Source organism: Ranitomeya variabilis, chromosome 5, assembly GCF_051348905.1.
Source record: "Ranitomeya variabilis isolate aRanVar5 chromosome 5, aRanVar5.hap1, whole genome shotgun sequence".
NCBI lineage: Eukaryota > Metazoa > Chordata > Amphibia > Anura > Dendrobatidae > Ranitomeya > Ranitomeya variabilis.
In genome coordinates this window covers 32,748,502-32,762,877 of record NC_135236.1, presented here as the reverse complement: position 1 = coordinate 32,762,877, position 14,376 = coordinate 32,748,502, and the positions used below count along the sequence as shown (strand labels likewise).

Genomic DNA, 14,376 nt, shown 5'->3' with positions numbered 1-14,376 from the left:
AGAATTTACCCCCCCAAAAAAATGGCCAAGTATTACACACTGGTTTTCGGTGGCACACAAGGAGAGACAGATGCCACACACAGCACTGGCACAGAGGCAGACTTGCCAATCTTTATCTCCCACTATTAATTTTTTTTTTTACAGGGAGAATTTACCAAAAAAAGAAAATGGCCCAATATTACACACTGGTTTTCGGTGGCACACAAGGAGAGACAGATGCCACACACAGGACTGGCACAGAGGCAGACTTGCCAATCTTTATCTCCCACTATTAATTATTTTTTTTACAGGGAGAATTTACCCCCCCAAAAAAATGGCCCAATATTACACACTGGTTTTCGGTGGCACACAAGGAGAGACAGATGCCACACACAGGACTTTCACAGAGGCAGACTTGCCAATCTTTATCTCCCACTATTAATAATTTTTTTTACAGGGAGAATTTACCCCCCAAAAAAAATGGCCCAGTATTACACACTGGTTTTTGGTGGCACACAAGGAGAGACAGATGCCACACACAGCACTGGCACAGAGGCAGACTTGCCAATCTTTATCTCCCACTATTAATTTTTTTTTTTACAGGGAGAATTTACCAAAAAAAAAAAAATGGCCCAATATTACACACTGGTTTTCGGTGGCACACAAGGAGAGACAGATGCCACACACAGGACTGGCACAGAGGCAGACTTGCCAATCTTTATCTCCCACTATTAATTCTTTTTTTTTACAGGGAGAATTTACCAAAAAAAAAAATGGCCCAATATTACACACTGGTTTTCGGTGGCACACAAGGAGAGACAGATGCCACACACAGGACTGGCACAGAGGCAGACTTGCCAATCTTTATCTCCCACTATTAATTATTTTTTTTACAGGGAGAATTTACCCCCCAAAAAAAATGGCCCAATATTACACACTGGTTTTCGGTGGCACACAAGGAGAGACAGATGCCACACACAGGACTTTCACAGAGGCAGACTTGCCAATCTTTATCTCCCACTATTAATAATTTTTTTTACAGGGAGAATTTACCCCCCCAAAAAAATGGCCCAGTATTACACACTGGTTTTCGGTGGCACACAAGGAGAGACAGATGCCACACACAGCACTGGCACAGAGGCAGACTTGCCAATCTTTATCTCCCACTATTAATTTGTTTTTTTACAGGGAGAATTTACCCCCCCCAAAAAAAAATGGCCCAACATTACACACTGGTTTTCGGTGGCACACAAGGAGAGACAGATGCCACACACAGGACTTTCACAGAGGCAGACTTGCCAATCTTTATCTCCCACTATTAATAATTTTTTTTACAGGGAGAATTTACCCCCCAAAAAAAATGGCCCAGTATTACACACTGGTTTTCGGTGGCACACAAGGAGAGACAGATGCCACACACAGGACTGGCACAGAGGCAGACTTGCCAATCTTTATCTCCCACTATTAATTTGCTTTTTTACATGGAGAATTTACTCAAAAAAAAAAATGGTCCAATATTACACACTGGTTTTCGGTGGCACACAAGGAGAGACAGATGCCACACACAGTACTGGCACAGAGGCAGACTTGCCAATCTTTATCTCCCACTATTAATAATTTTTTTTACAGGGAGAATTTACCCCCCCAAAAAAATGGCCCAATATTACACACTGGTTTTCGGTGGCACACAAGGAGAGACAGATGCCACACACAGGACTGGCACAGAGGCAGACTTGCCAATCTTTATCTCCAACTATTTAATTATTTTTTTTTCAGGGAGAATTAAAAAACAAAAAAAAAAAAACAAAACAATATTACACACTAGGTTTTCTGTGGCACACAATGAGAGACAGATGCCACACACAGCACTGGCACAGAGGCAGACTTGCCAATCTTTATCTCCCTGCAGTAATCTCAGAAAAGTATGTCAGGCAGCTATAAAAAGGACTGCTGCACACAAAAGTGTGGACAAACAAACAAGATAGCTGTGCAGAAAGGAAGGAACAACAGGATTTGTGCTTTGAAAAAAGCAGTTGGTTTGCACAGCGGCGTACACACACAGCAACGCAGCTATCAGGGAGCCTTCTAGGGCAGCCCAAAGAGCTACAGCGCTGAGGAAAAAAAAATGTAGCTTCCACTGTCCTGCTAATAAAAAGGTGGTGTTGGACAGTGGAAATCGCTACAGCACAAGCGGTTTGGGGGTGAATGTACCCTGCCTAACACTCTCCCTGCTTCTGATGAAGCGGCAGCAACCTCTCCCTACGCTCAGATCAGCAGCAGTAAGATGGCGGTCGGCGGGAACGCCCCTTTATAGCCCCTGTGACGCCGCAGAAAGCAAGCCAATCACTGCAATGCCCTTCTCTAAGATGGTGGGGACTGAGATCTATGTCATCACGCTGCCCACACTCTGCGTCCACCTTCATTGGCTGAGAAATGGCGCTTTTAGCGTCATTGAAACGTGACTTTGGCGCGAAAGTCGCGTACCGCATGGCCGACCCCACACAGGGATCGGGTCGGGTTTCATGAGACGCCGACTTTGCCAAAAGTCGGCGACTTATGAAAATGAATGATCCGTTTCGCTCAACCCTACTTGTGAGCAGTGGATAGAGGTGGTCGACAGGATGGCTTACGCACAGCTGCAAACCTCTGAAGGACCCTGCATCTTGTTGTCCTGGGGACGTTGGAGGCACCAGCAGCTTCAAAAACTTATCTGCTGCTATGACAAGGCATTTTTGCAGCTGCTCTTTTAACCTTAAGCAATTGTCTGTTGGAAAGAGTCCTCAATTTTTCCTTATCAGCACGCACACGTGTGTGCTGGGAATCAGCTACATACTTCTTGATTGTGCGATGATCACGATGAAGTGTCTTGGCAATGTTGATTGTAGTCATGCCTTGACCTAAATACTCCACAATTTGTTGCTTCTCAGCAGCCGACACATCCTTTTTCTTTCCCATTTTGGCAAAAAATGTAGGCTACTTAATAATGTGGAACAGCCTTCTTAAGTAGTCTTGCCTTTATTTGGACACACCTGCCAAACTAATTTGCACAGGTATCTGCAATTGCTTTCAGAGATATAAAGAGCCCTGACACACATCACCATCAATGAGTTTAAATGACAAACAAAAAAATTCTAACCTTATCACTCCTAAACTCTTTGTGCATAATAATTTGGAACACAGTGTAATTTCCCAGAGGAACATGCATGGTGTTTAAGTCTTCTCACTCTGACATGCCAGGCCTGGCTTGCTACTCTCCACAAGGAGAAACCTTACCCCTTAGATCCCAGTCCTTGAAGTCTAGAAGATTTCTGCTACAAAAAGAGGAAGGGACCAGTGCTATAAATTATACATGATTGTGAAAAGGGGCCTGCTTTCTTTTGGCACTCGGGAGCTCTAAGCTATTCCTCTTAAATAAAAGACTTGTAAAACTCCCTAGACCTAAGGACCGATAGAGCAGGTCTATGAAATGTGGAACTTACCAAACAACTTACCAATATTTTTACTTTCCCCCTATATGTACACCATGGGAGGACAAACAGACTTAAATGTAGAATCATCAGAAATATTAGTTGTTATTTTGGGCTAAGGCCCACTTGCCTATTCTGTTTACCCATTGCACTCCCACCCTCTTAGTTAAAGGTCAATATTGTTCAAGATTTGGTAGAAAACTTAGAGGTGAAATGTCAAGCTTTGCCTTGATAGTCTCTAATGCTTTGTTCTCTCACTTTCAATATGTAAATGATAAATTCCTATGTTTAGAATCCTCAATCAAAATGCAGTCCGAGTTGTCCTTTGGGATCTCGAAAGGCAACAATTCCAGGAAAGCCAACCTGTTGCTTCGAGTGTGTCCAATGTCCAATAGGAGAGATTGCAAATGAGACAGGTACCAAAATAACAGTGTAAAGATATGATGTATTTTATAGTTTATACTTATAGTTTAATGTTCATAAACAATATTCTTCTCTAGATGCGGTGGAGTGCCAAAAATGCTCTTGGGATACTTGGCCCAATACCCAGCAGGACTTGTGCTTACAAAGAACCATTGAATTTCTCTCCTATGATGAAGCCATGGGTATCAGCTTGGCAACCCTGTCTATTGTTTCATCACTCATCCCTCTTGGAGCTCTAGGCATCTTTATTCGTTACAACACAACACCAATAGTCCGAGCCAATAACTGGTCCCTTAGCTGTCTTCTCCTCGTTGCCTTATTTTTCTGCTTCCTCAGTTCATTAGCTTTCATTGGATATCCACATCCTGAGAAGTGCCTGTTGCGTCAGGTGGCATTTGGCTTGGCTTTTAGTTTATCCATCTCTTGCGTCTTGGGCAAAACCATAACAGTTGTTATTGCTTTCAAGGCCACCAAGCCTGGGACTAGTTTACAACGATGGACTGGGGGGAAAGTGTCCTACTCTGTTATTGTCATTTGTGTTCTCATCCAGATATCTGTCTGTGTGACTTGGCTTTCTTATGCTCCTCCATTTCCTGAGTATGACACCAAGACTCTTTCTATGGTTCTCATTCTTAACTGTAATGAGGGTTCCCCTTTTGCATTTTGGGTTATGTTGGGGTATTTAGGTCTTCTGGCCACTGTCAGCTTCATCGTAGCCTTTTTGGCTAGAAGACTTCCTGACAATTTCAATGAGGCCAAGTACATTACATTTAGCATGTTGGCCTTCCTTTGTGTCTGGATATCCTTCATCCCAGCAACTCTCAGCTCCCGTGGGAAGTACACAGTGGCCATGGAGATCTTCGCCATCCTTTCTTCCAGTTGGGCCATTGTTATTTGTATATTCTTACCCAAATGTTTCATTATATTGTTTCGACCTCACTTGAATGTAAGGCAAAATCTAATGAGAAATGGGTTTCGTCAAGGTAGGACATCCTAGTTCAATCTTTGATCTTGACTACATGTAATCACTTCAATTCTACCAGCAAACCCTACTAGAGATTGCTTAAAAAGAGTAATAACATTATGTAAAATTAAGTCTTTCACCTATAAATATATGTTTGAAAGTGTCGTTATCTCATGCATTCTATATTGTAAGAACAAAGCCTTGTTTGCAAATATAAGTTTAATAAGACTATGAGTGGCGCCAAGTACTACAGGGCTAATTTAAACTGCTGCGAGTACAACAATCACCACCTAGGATTGTATTATTCAGAAATTGCCAAAAAATAAATATATGCAGAGATTGCATATGAGGGTATTCACGCTGATTATAGCCCTTGTGGAGGAAGACCAATGTTAAAGTAAATAAATATAACCTAAATATAGCCTAAAGATGAACAAAATCTGCACTATGATATGAATCCGGAGCACCTCTCTCGAATCCAACTGGATGTTCCAATATAAGCTGCACAAGAGAAATCGGAAGGACCCCCGATAGACAAATAAAATTCTTACCCTAACCGGAAGTCCATAAAGATGACGAAGGTCTCGCTGAAAATGTATGTAAAATCCAATTGTCCAAATGTCACTCGATAGCTGCCCCAGCCGGTGGCAGCATATCGCTCCTCTGAGCCCAGCTCGTGGTGGCGTCCAAGCAAGCAGGCGTCCCGCCCGGTGTGAGTAGTGAGAGCGGCGCTCACAAAGGACCTGCGTGCCGGAGTGAGCAGCGTGACCGCGCACGTGACTTAGAGGCAAAGTACGGATGGCGATAGGGACCAAACAGCTGATGCGTTTCGGGACGTCGTCTCCTTCTTCAGGGATGGCCCCTACCCCCTAGTAGCAGTCCTTATATCCGCCATCCGCAAATTGGATCATTGGAAACCAAACAATTCAATTCCACTGTTCAATCCTCTAGGAATAATAGTATCCAGTGTAAAAATCCATTTTGTTTCTGCCCTCGACATGGTTTTAATATAATTATTTCCTCTCCAATGTGGATGTATTTTCTCAATGCCTGCAATCACCATATGTTGTATCATTCCATTATGATGTTCAATAAAATGTTTTGAAAGGGGGTGACCCAAGAACTTTTTCTTGATATTTCGAATGTGCTCACTAATTCTTACTCATAGGGGTCTTTTAGTGCACCCAACATATACCTTTTTACATGGGCATGTTATGGTATAGATGACCTCAGTGGTGGAGCAGGTGATAAATTCTTTAATCATAAACTCGGTGTCATCTCTAATGATTTTTGTTTCTTTATATATTTGGACTTGTTTACACATATTGCATTTTTGGCACGGAAAAAAACCTTTCAAAATATCCTGGGAGACTTGGCGCGAACCTAGTCCCCATAGCAGTACCCCATTGCGGGGAGTAGTAGTCTTCCTGGTAAATAAAATAATTATGCATTAAGATGAAATACATACATTCCCCTAAAAAATCAATTTGTTCACTAGGAACCCCAGAGTATTTATTCAAAAAATATTTGGCCGCATCACATCCTTTATTGTGATCAATCACAGTATATAGGGAGGCAATGTCTAAAGTGCCAAATATGTAATAGCCCTGCCATACAGTGGTTTGTAAAAGTTTTAAAACATGAGCGCTATCCTTAAGGGTACTGTCACACAGTGGCACTTTTGTCGCTACGACGGTACGATCTGTGACGTTCCAGCGATATCCATACGATATCGCTGTGTCTGACACGCCGCAGGGATCAGGGACCCTGCTGAGAATCGTACGTCGTAGCAGATCGTTTGGAACTTTCTTTCGTCGCTGGATCTCCCGCTGTCATCGCTGGATCGGTGTGTGTGACAGCGATCCAGCGATGCGTTCGCTTGTAACCAGGGTAAACATCGGTTTACTAAGCGCAGGGCCGCGCTTAGTAACCCGATGTTTACCCTGGTTACCATCGTAAAAGTAAAAAAAAACAAAAACGTACATACTCACATTCCGGTGTCCATCAGGTCCCTTGCAGTCTGCTTCCCGCTCTGACTGATTGCCGGCCGGAATGTAAGAGCAGAGCACAGCGGTGACGTCACAGCTGTGATCTGCTTTCACTTTACGGCGGCACTCAGTCAGAGCGGGAAGCAGACTGCAAGGGACCTGACGGACACCGGAATGTGAGTATGTACGGTTTGTTTTTTTTTACTTTTACGATGGTAACCAGGGTAAACATCGGGTTACTAAGCGCGGCCCTGCGCTTAGTAACCCGATGTTTACCCTGGTTACCCGGGGCCTTCGGCATCGTTGGTCGCTGGAGAGCGGTCTGTGTGACAGCTCCCCAGCGACCGCACAACGACTTTCCAACGATCACGGCCAGGTCGTATCGCTGGTCGTGATCGTTGGAAAGTTGCAGAGTGTGACAGTACCCTAAGATACGCTAGTAGGCGTGGTACCAACTTCTGAAGATGACAGTCCACAAATTTGGACATGTTAGCTGTCAAACATTGAATCCCTGATACAATGGGTCTCCCTGGTGGATTTCTAGTATCTTTGTGTATCTTTGGTAAATAGTAGTACACTGCCAACCTAGGGGGCCCATTGTTAATAAATTTGAATTAATTCTCATTGATAAATCCCCTATCCAGTCCTCTCTTAGTGAGACATTTCATTTCTCTAATGAAATCGTTTGTAGGAACTTTCTTCAATTTTTTATATGCCGATTTGTATGTGGGAAAATGGGAAGAAACTTTCATATACCCTGAGGGTTCCCTGCGCGCGAACCTGGTCCTCTGGCAACGCTTCATTGATGATGTTGTTTTTATATGGACGGGTGGCCAGGAATCTCTTAAACAATTTTTAACCCGATTGAAACAAAAACAAATTCTTTTTAAACTTTACTGCAACTACTAGCACTTGTGAAATAAATTTCTAAGATCTTAAGATTTTCATTGAAGAAGGCACTATTCAAACACGGACTTTTAATAAACCTACAGATACTAATAGTTTTATCCCTTTGAATAGTTGCCATCTTCCGCACTGGCTATTAAACATCCCCAAAAGCCAGTGCATGAGACTTCATAGAAATTGCTCCAGGCCCCAAGATCTAGATAGAGAGGCGGAAATATTAACTAAAACATTTTTGGAAAAGGGTTATGATGAAGAAACACTGGGGATAGCTAAGAAAGCCGCTTTCTCCAAACCCCGCCAGGAGCTCATTAATCCGATCGTTAAACCAAAGGATAATTTAGATTGCATTCCAATTATCACTGTTGTGAATTCTGCTCTTGGGCTCCCTCCGGTGGTTATAAGTTGTAGCGCTGCTGTCTTTGGATCGCAGCATTCATCAGGTGTGTCCACTTATTGCAATTCTGACTGGGCTATTTAGTCTTGCTTTACCCTTTAGTCAGTGCCAGTTGTCCATTGTTTCCCGGAGGATTCACTTCCCTGCCTGGTCTCTCTTGCTTTGCTGTTCATTTCATCAAAGATAAGTTCTGGCTTTGTTTTTTGCAGTCCACATGCTGTGGGCCTGATCGTTCAGTGCTTTTCCATGTTTTGTCTTGTCCAGCTTGGTCTGTATAAGGATTTGCTCAGCCAAGCTGGTATCTCTGGAGATGCAGATATACCCGCCATGTCTTTAGTTAGATGTGGAGATTTTTGTATTTTCTGTGGTGGATATTTTCTAGTGTTTTAATACTGACCGCATAGTACTCTGTCCTATCCTTTCTATTTAGCTAGAGTGGCCTCCTTTGCTAAATCCTGTTTTCAGTCTGCGTATGTTATTTCCCTCTCCTCTCACAGTCAATATTTGTGGGGGGCTGTCTATCCTTTGGGGATTTTCTCTGAGGCAAGATAGTTTTCCCTTTTCTATCTTTAGGAATAATTAGTCCTCCGGCTGTGTCGAGATGTCTAGGGAGTGTTAGGTACATTCCACGGCTACTTCTAGTTGTGGTGTTAAGTTCAGGGTCTGCGGTCAGTACAGGTACCACCTTCTCCAAAGTACGTCTCATGCTGCTCCTAGGCCACCCAGATCATAACAGTACAACTGGCCAACAATGAGTTAATTGCATCTCAGAAGAAGGGAAGGAAAGTGCTGAGCTATTTTTTTTTCTGTAGTCTGTTGTGCCTTTTCTTCCCTCTTTACCTCTGGGTGGCTCACGAGTTCGGCGCTGGCATGGATGTTCAGGGATTGGCTTCTCGTGTGGATCAACTTGCTGCTAGAGTACAGGGTATTTCCAATTATATCGTTCAGACTCCGGTTTTAGAGCCTAGAATTCCAACTCCTGATTTGTTTTTTGGGGACAGGTCCAAATTTTTGAGCTTTAAAAATAACTGTAAACTGTTTTTTGCTCTGAGACCCCGTTCCTCTGGTGATCCCATCCAGCAGGTTAAAATAGTCATCTCTCTGCTGCGCGGTGACCCTCAGGATTGGGCATTCTCCCTGGAAGCTGGAAATCCTGCTTTGCTTAATGTAGACACATTTTTTCAAGCGCTAGGGTTATTGTATGATGAACCTAATTCAGTGGATCATGCTGAGAAGACCTTGTTGGCCCTGTCTCAGGGTCAAGAAGCGGCAGAATTGTACTGCCAGAAATTTAGAAAATGGTCTGTGCGGACTAAATGGAATGAGGATGCCTTGGCTGCAATTTTCAGAAAGGGTCTTTCAGAATCTGTTAAAGATGTTATGGTGGGGTTCCCCACGCCTGCTGGTCTGAGTGATTCTATGTCTCTGGCCATTCAGATTGATCGGCGCTTGCCTGAGCGCAGAGTTGTGCACACTGTGGCATTGTCTTCCGAGCGGAGTCCTGAGCCCATGCAGTGTGATAGGATTGTGTCTAGAGCTGAACGACAAGGATTCAGACGTCAGAATAGGTTGTGCTTTTACTGCGGCGATTCTGCTCATGTTATTTCTGATTGCCCTAAGTGTACTAAGAGAATCGCTAGTTCTGTTACCATCAGTACTGTACAACCTAAATTTCTGTTATCTGTGACCCTGATCTGCTCGTTATCGTCATTTTCTGTCATGGCATTTGTGGATTCAGGCTCCGCTTTAAACTTAATGGACTTAGAATTTGCCACACGTTGTGGGTTCCCCTTGCAGCCTTTGCAGAGTCCTATTCCTTTGAGGGGCAGTGATGCTACACCGCTGGCAAAAAATAAACCTCAGTTTTGGACACAGCTGACCATGTGTATGGCACCAGCTCATCAGGAAAATTGTCGTTTTCTGGTGTTACATAATTTGCATGATGCTATTGTGCTGGGTTTTCCATGGTTACAGGTGCATAATCCGGTATTAGATTGGAAATCTATGTCTGTGACTAGTTGGGGTTGTCAGGGGGTTCATGGTGACGTTCCTTTGATGTCAATTTCCTCCTCCCCCTCTTCTGAAATTCCTGAGTTTTTGTCAGATTTCCAGGATGTATTTGATGAGCCCAGGTCCAGTTCCCTTCCACCGCATTGGGACTGTGATTGTGCTATCGACTGGATTCCAGGTTGTAAGTTCCCTAAGGGCCGACTTTTTAACCTGTCTGTGCCTGAACATGCCGCCATGCAGAGTTATGTTAAGGAGTCTTTGGAGAAGGGGCATATTCAGCCATCTTCTTCACCATTGGGAGCAGGTTTTTTTTTTGTTGCCAAGAAGGATGGCTCTTTGAGACCCTGTATTGATTATCGCCTCTTGAATAAGATCACGGTCAAATTCCAATACCCTATGCCTTTGCTTTCTGATTTGTTTGCTAGGATTAAGGGGGCTAGTTGGTTTACTAAGATTGACCTTCGTGGGGCATATAATCTTGTTCGTATTAAGCAGGGTGACGAATGGAAAACTGCATTTAATACGCCCGAAGGCCATTTTGAATACCTTGTGATGCCATTCGGGCTCTCTAATGCTCCATCTGTGTTTCAGTCCTTCATGCATGATATATTTCGGAATTATCTTGATAAATTCATGATTGTATATTTGGATGATATTTTGATTTTTTCAGATGATTGGGAGTCTCATGTGAAACAAGTCAGGATGGTATTTCAGATCCTTCGTGATAATACTTTGTTTGTGAAAGGGTCTAAGTGCCTCTTTGGAGTACAGAAGGTTTCTTTTTTGGGCTTCATTTTTTCTCCCTCATCTATAGAAATGGATCCGGTTAAGGTTCAGGCCATTCATGATTGGATCCAGCCCACTTCTGTGAAGAGCCTTCAGAAATTTTTGGGCTTTGCTAATTTTTATCGCTGTTTCATTGCCAACTTCTCCAGTGTGGTTAAACCCCTGACCGATTTGAAGAAGAAGGGCGCTGATGTTACGAGTTGGTCCTCTGCGGCTGTTTCTGCCTTTCAGGAGCTTAAACGCCGATTTACTTCTGCCCCTGTGTTGCGTCAGCCGGATGTTTCTCTTCCATTTCAGGTTGAGGTTGACGCTTCTGAGATTGGGGCAGGGGCCGTCTTGTCTCAGAGGAATTCTGATGGTTCCTTGATGAAACCGTGTGCCTTCTTTTCTCGAAAGTTTTCGCCTGCGAACGCAATTATGATGTCGGCAATCGTGAGCTGTTGGCTATGAAGTGGGCATTTGAGGAGTGGCGACATTGGCTTGAGGGGGCCAAGCACCATATTGTGGTCTTGACTGATCATAAGAATCTGATTTACCTCGAGTCTGCTAAACGGCTCAATCCTAGACAGGCCCGATGGTCCCTGTTTTTCTCCCGTTTTGATTTTGTGGTCTCATACCTCCCGGGTTCTAAGAATGTTAAGGCGGATGCCCTCTCTAGGAGCTTTTTGCCTGATTCTCCTGGGGTCCTTGAGCCGTGCGGCATTCTGAAGGAAGGGGTGATTCTTTCTGCCATCTCCCCTGATTTACGACGGGCTCTTCAGGAGTTTCAGGCTGATAAACCTGACCGCTGTCCAGTGGGGAAACTGTTTGTTCCTGACAGATGGACTAGTAAAGTGATTTCGGAGGTTCATTGTTCTGTGTTGGCTGGCCATCCTGGGATTTTTGGTACCAGAGATTTGGTTGGTAGGTCCTTTTGGTGGCCTTCTTTGTCGCGGGATGTGCGTTCTTTTGTGCAGTCCTGTGGGACTTGTGCGTGGGCCAAACCTTGCTGTTCCCGCGCTAGTGGGTTGCTTTTGCCTTTGCCGGTCCCTGAGAGGCCTTGGACGCATATTTCTATGGATTTTATTTCGGATCTTCTGGTTTCCCAGAGAATGTCAGTTATCTGGGTGGTTTGTGACCGGTTTTCTAAGATGGTTCATTTGGTACCTTTGCCTAAATTCCCTTCCTCTTCTGATTTGGTTCCGTTGTTTTTTCAGCATGTGGTTCGTTTGCATGGCATTCCAGAGAATATTGTGTCCGACAGAGGTTCTCAGTTCGTTTCTAGGTTTTGGCGATCCTTTTGCACTAGGCTGGGCATTGATTTGTCTTTTTCTTCCGCGTTTCATCCTCAGACAAATGGCCAAACCGAGCGAACTAATCAGTCTTTGGAAACTTATTTGAGATGCTTTGTGTCTGCTGATCAGGATGATTGGGTGGCTTTCTTGCCATTGGCTGAGTTTGCCCTTAATAACCGGGCTAGTTCCGCTACCTTGGTTTCACCCTTCTTTTGTAATTCTGGTTTTCATCCTCGTTTTTCTTCAGGGCAGGTTGAGCCTTCTGATTGTCCTGGGGTGGACTCTGTGGTTGACAGGTTGCAGCAGATTTGGGCTCATGTTGTGGACAATTTGGTGTTGTCTCAGGAGGAGGCTCAGCGCTTTGCTAACCGTCGTCGGTGTGTTGGTTCCCGGCTTCGGGTCGGGGATTTGGTCTGGTTGTCTTCCCGTCATGTTCCTATGAAGGTTTCTTCCCCTAAGTTCAAGCCTCGGTTTATTGGTCCTTATAGGATTTCTGAGATTATCAATCCGGTGTCTTTTCGTTTGGCACTTCCGGCCTCTTTTTCCATACATAATGTTTTTCATAGATCTTTGTTGCGGAAATATGTGGTGCCTGTTGTTCCCTCTGTTGATCCTCCTGCCCCGGTGTTGGTTGAGGGGGAGTTGGAGTATGTGGTTGAGAAGATTTTGGATTCTCATTTTTGAAGGCGGAAGCTTCAGTATCTTGTCAAATGGAAGGGTTATGGCCAGGAGGATAATTCTTGGGTTGTTGCGTCCGATGTTCATGCTGACGATTTGGTTCGTGCCTTTCATTTGGCTCGTCCTGATCGGCCTGGGGGCTCTGGTGAGGGTTCGGTGACCCCTCCTCAAGGGGGGGGTACTGTTGTGAATTCTGCTCTTGGGCTCCCTCCGGTGGTTATAAGTGGTAGCGCTGCTGTCTTTGGATCGCAGCATTCATCAGGTGTGTCCACTTATTGCAATTCTGACTGGGCTATTTAGTCTTGCTTTACCCTTTAGTCAGTGCCAGTTGTCCATTGTTTCCTGGAGGATTCACTTCCCTGCCTGGTCTCTCTTGCTTTGCTGTTCATTTCATCAAAGATAAGTTCTGGCTTTGTTTTTTGCAGTCCACATGCTGTGGGCCTGATCGTTCAGTGCTTTTCCATGTTTTGTCTTGTCCAGCTTGGTCTGTATAAGGATTTGCTCAGCCAAGCTGGTATCTCTGGAGATGCAGATATACCCGCCATGTCTTTAGTTAGATGTGGAGATTTTTGTATTTTCTGTGGTGGATATTTTCTAGTGTTTTAATACTGACCGCATAGTACTCTGTCCTATCCTTTCTATTTAGCTAGAGTGGCCTCCTTTGCTAAATCCTGTTTTCAGTCTGCGTATGTTATTTCCCTCTCCTCTCACAGTCAATATTTGTGGGGGGGCTGTCTATCCTTTGGGGATTTTCTCTGAGGCAAGATAGTTTTCCCTTTTCTATCTTTAGGAATAATTAGTCCTCCGGCTGTGTCGAGATGTCTAGGGAGTGTTAGGTACATTCCACGGCTACTTCTAGTTGTGGTGTTAAGTTCAGGGTCTGCGGTCAGTACAGGTACCACCTTCTCCAGAGTACGTCTCATGCTGCTCCTAGGCCACCAGATCATAACATATCACCCAGTTTAATGCCAATTCAAATATTCTGCATAGAATAGTAAAAAAATACTGGCATGTACTTATGGATGATAAGATTTTGGGGGAGAAAATGCCTGAGCACCCTCGTTTTGTATATAAAAAATGCCGGAATTTGGGCAATTTAATCGACCCCACGGTACAAAATAAATCCCGCCTCACACAAATCACGCTCTCCCAGGATATTTTGAAAGGTTTTTTTCTGTGCCAAAAATGCAATATATGTAAACAAGTCCAAACATATAAACAAACAAAAATCATTAAAGATGACACCGAGTTTATGATTAAAGAAATTATCACCTGCTCCACCACTGGGGTCATCTATACCATAACATGCCCATGTAAAAAGGTATATGTTGGGCGCACTAAAAGACCCCTACGAGTAAGAATTAGTGAGCACATTCGAAATATGAACAAAAAGTTCTTGGGTCACCCCCTTTCAAAACATTTTATTGAACATCATAATGGAATGATACAACATATGGAGATTGCAGGCATTGAGAAAATACATCCACATTGGAGAGGAAATAATTAT

General features: G+C 43.9%; 1 protein-coding gene across 1 annotated transcript in view; it reads left to right on the top strand.

Moving 5' to 3' along the window:
• Positions 1 to 14,376, top strand: part of LOC143774780 (extracellular calcium-sensing receptor-like) — a 46,842-nt gene that overhangs the window by 27,695 nt on the left and 4,771 nt on the right. The window contains exons 5-6 of the mRNA XM_077262545.1: positions 3,739 to 3,862; positions 3,947 to 4,852. Of these exons, the coding sequence (XP_077118660.1) occupies positions 3,739 to 3,862; positions 3,947 to 4,852 (1,030 nt within the window). The remainder of the gene's footprint in view (positions 1 to 3,738; positions 3,863 to 3,946; positions 4,853 to 14,376) is intronic.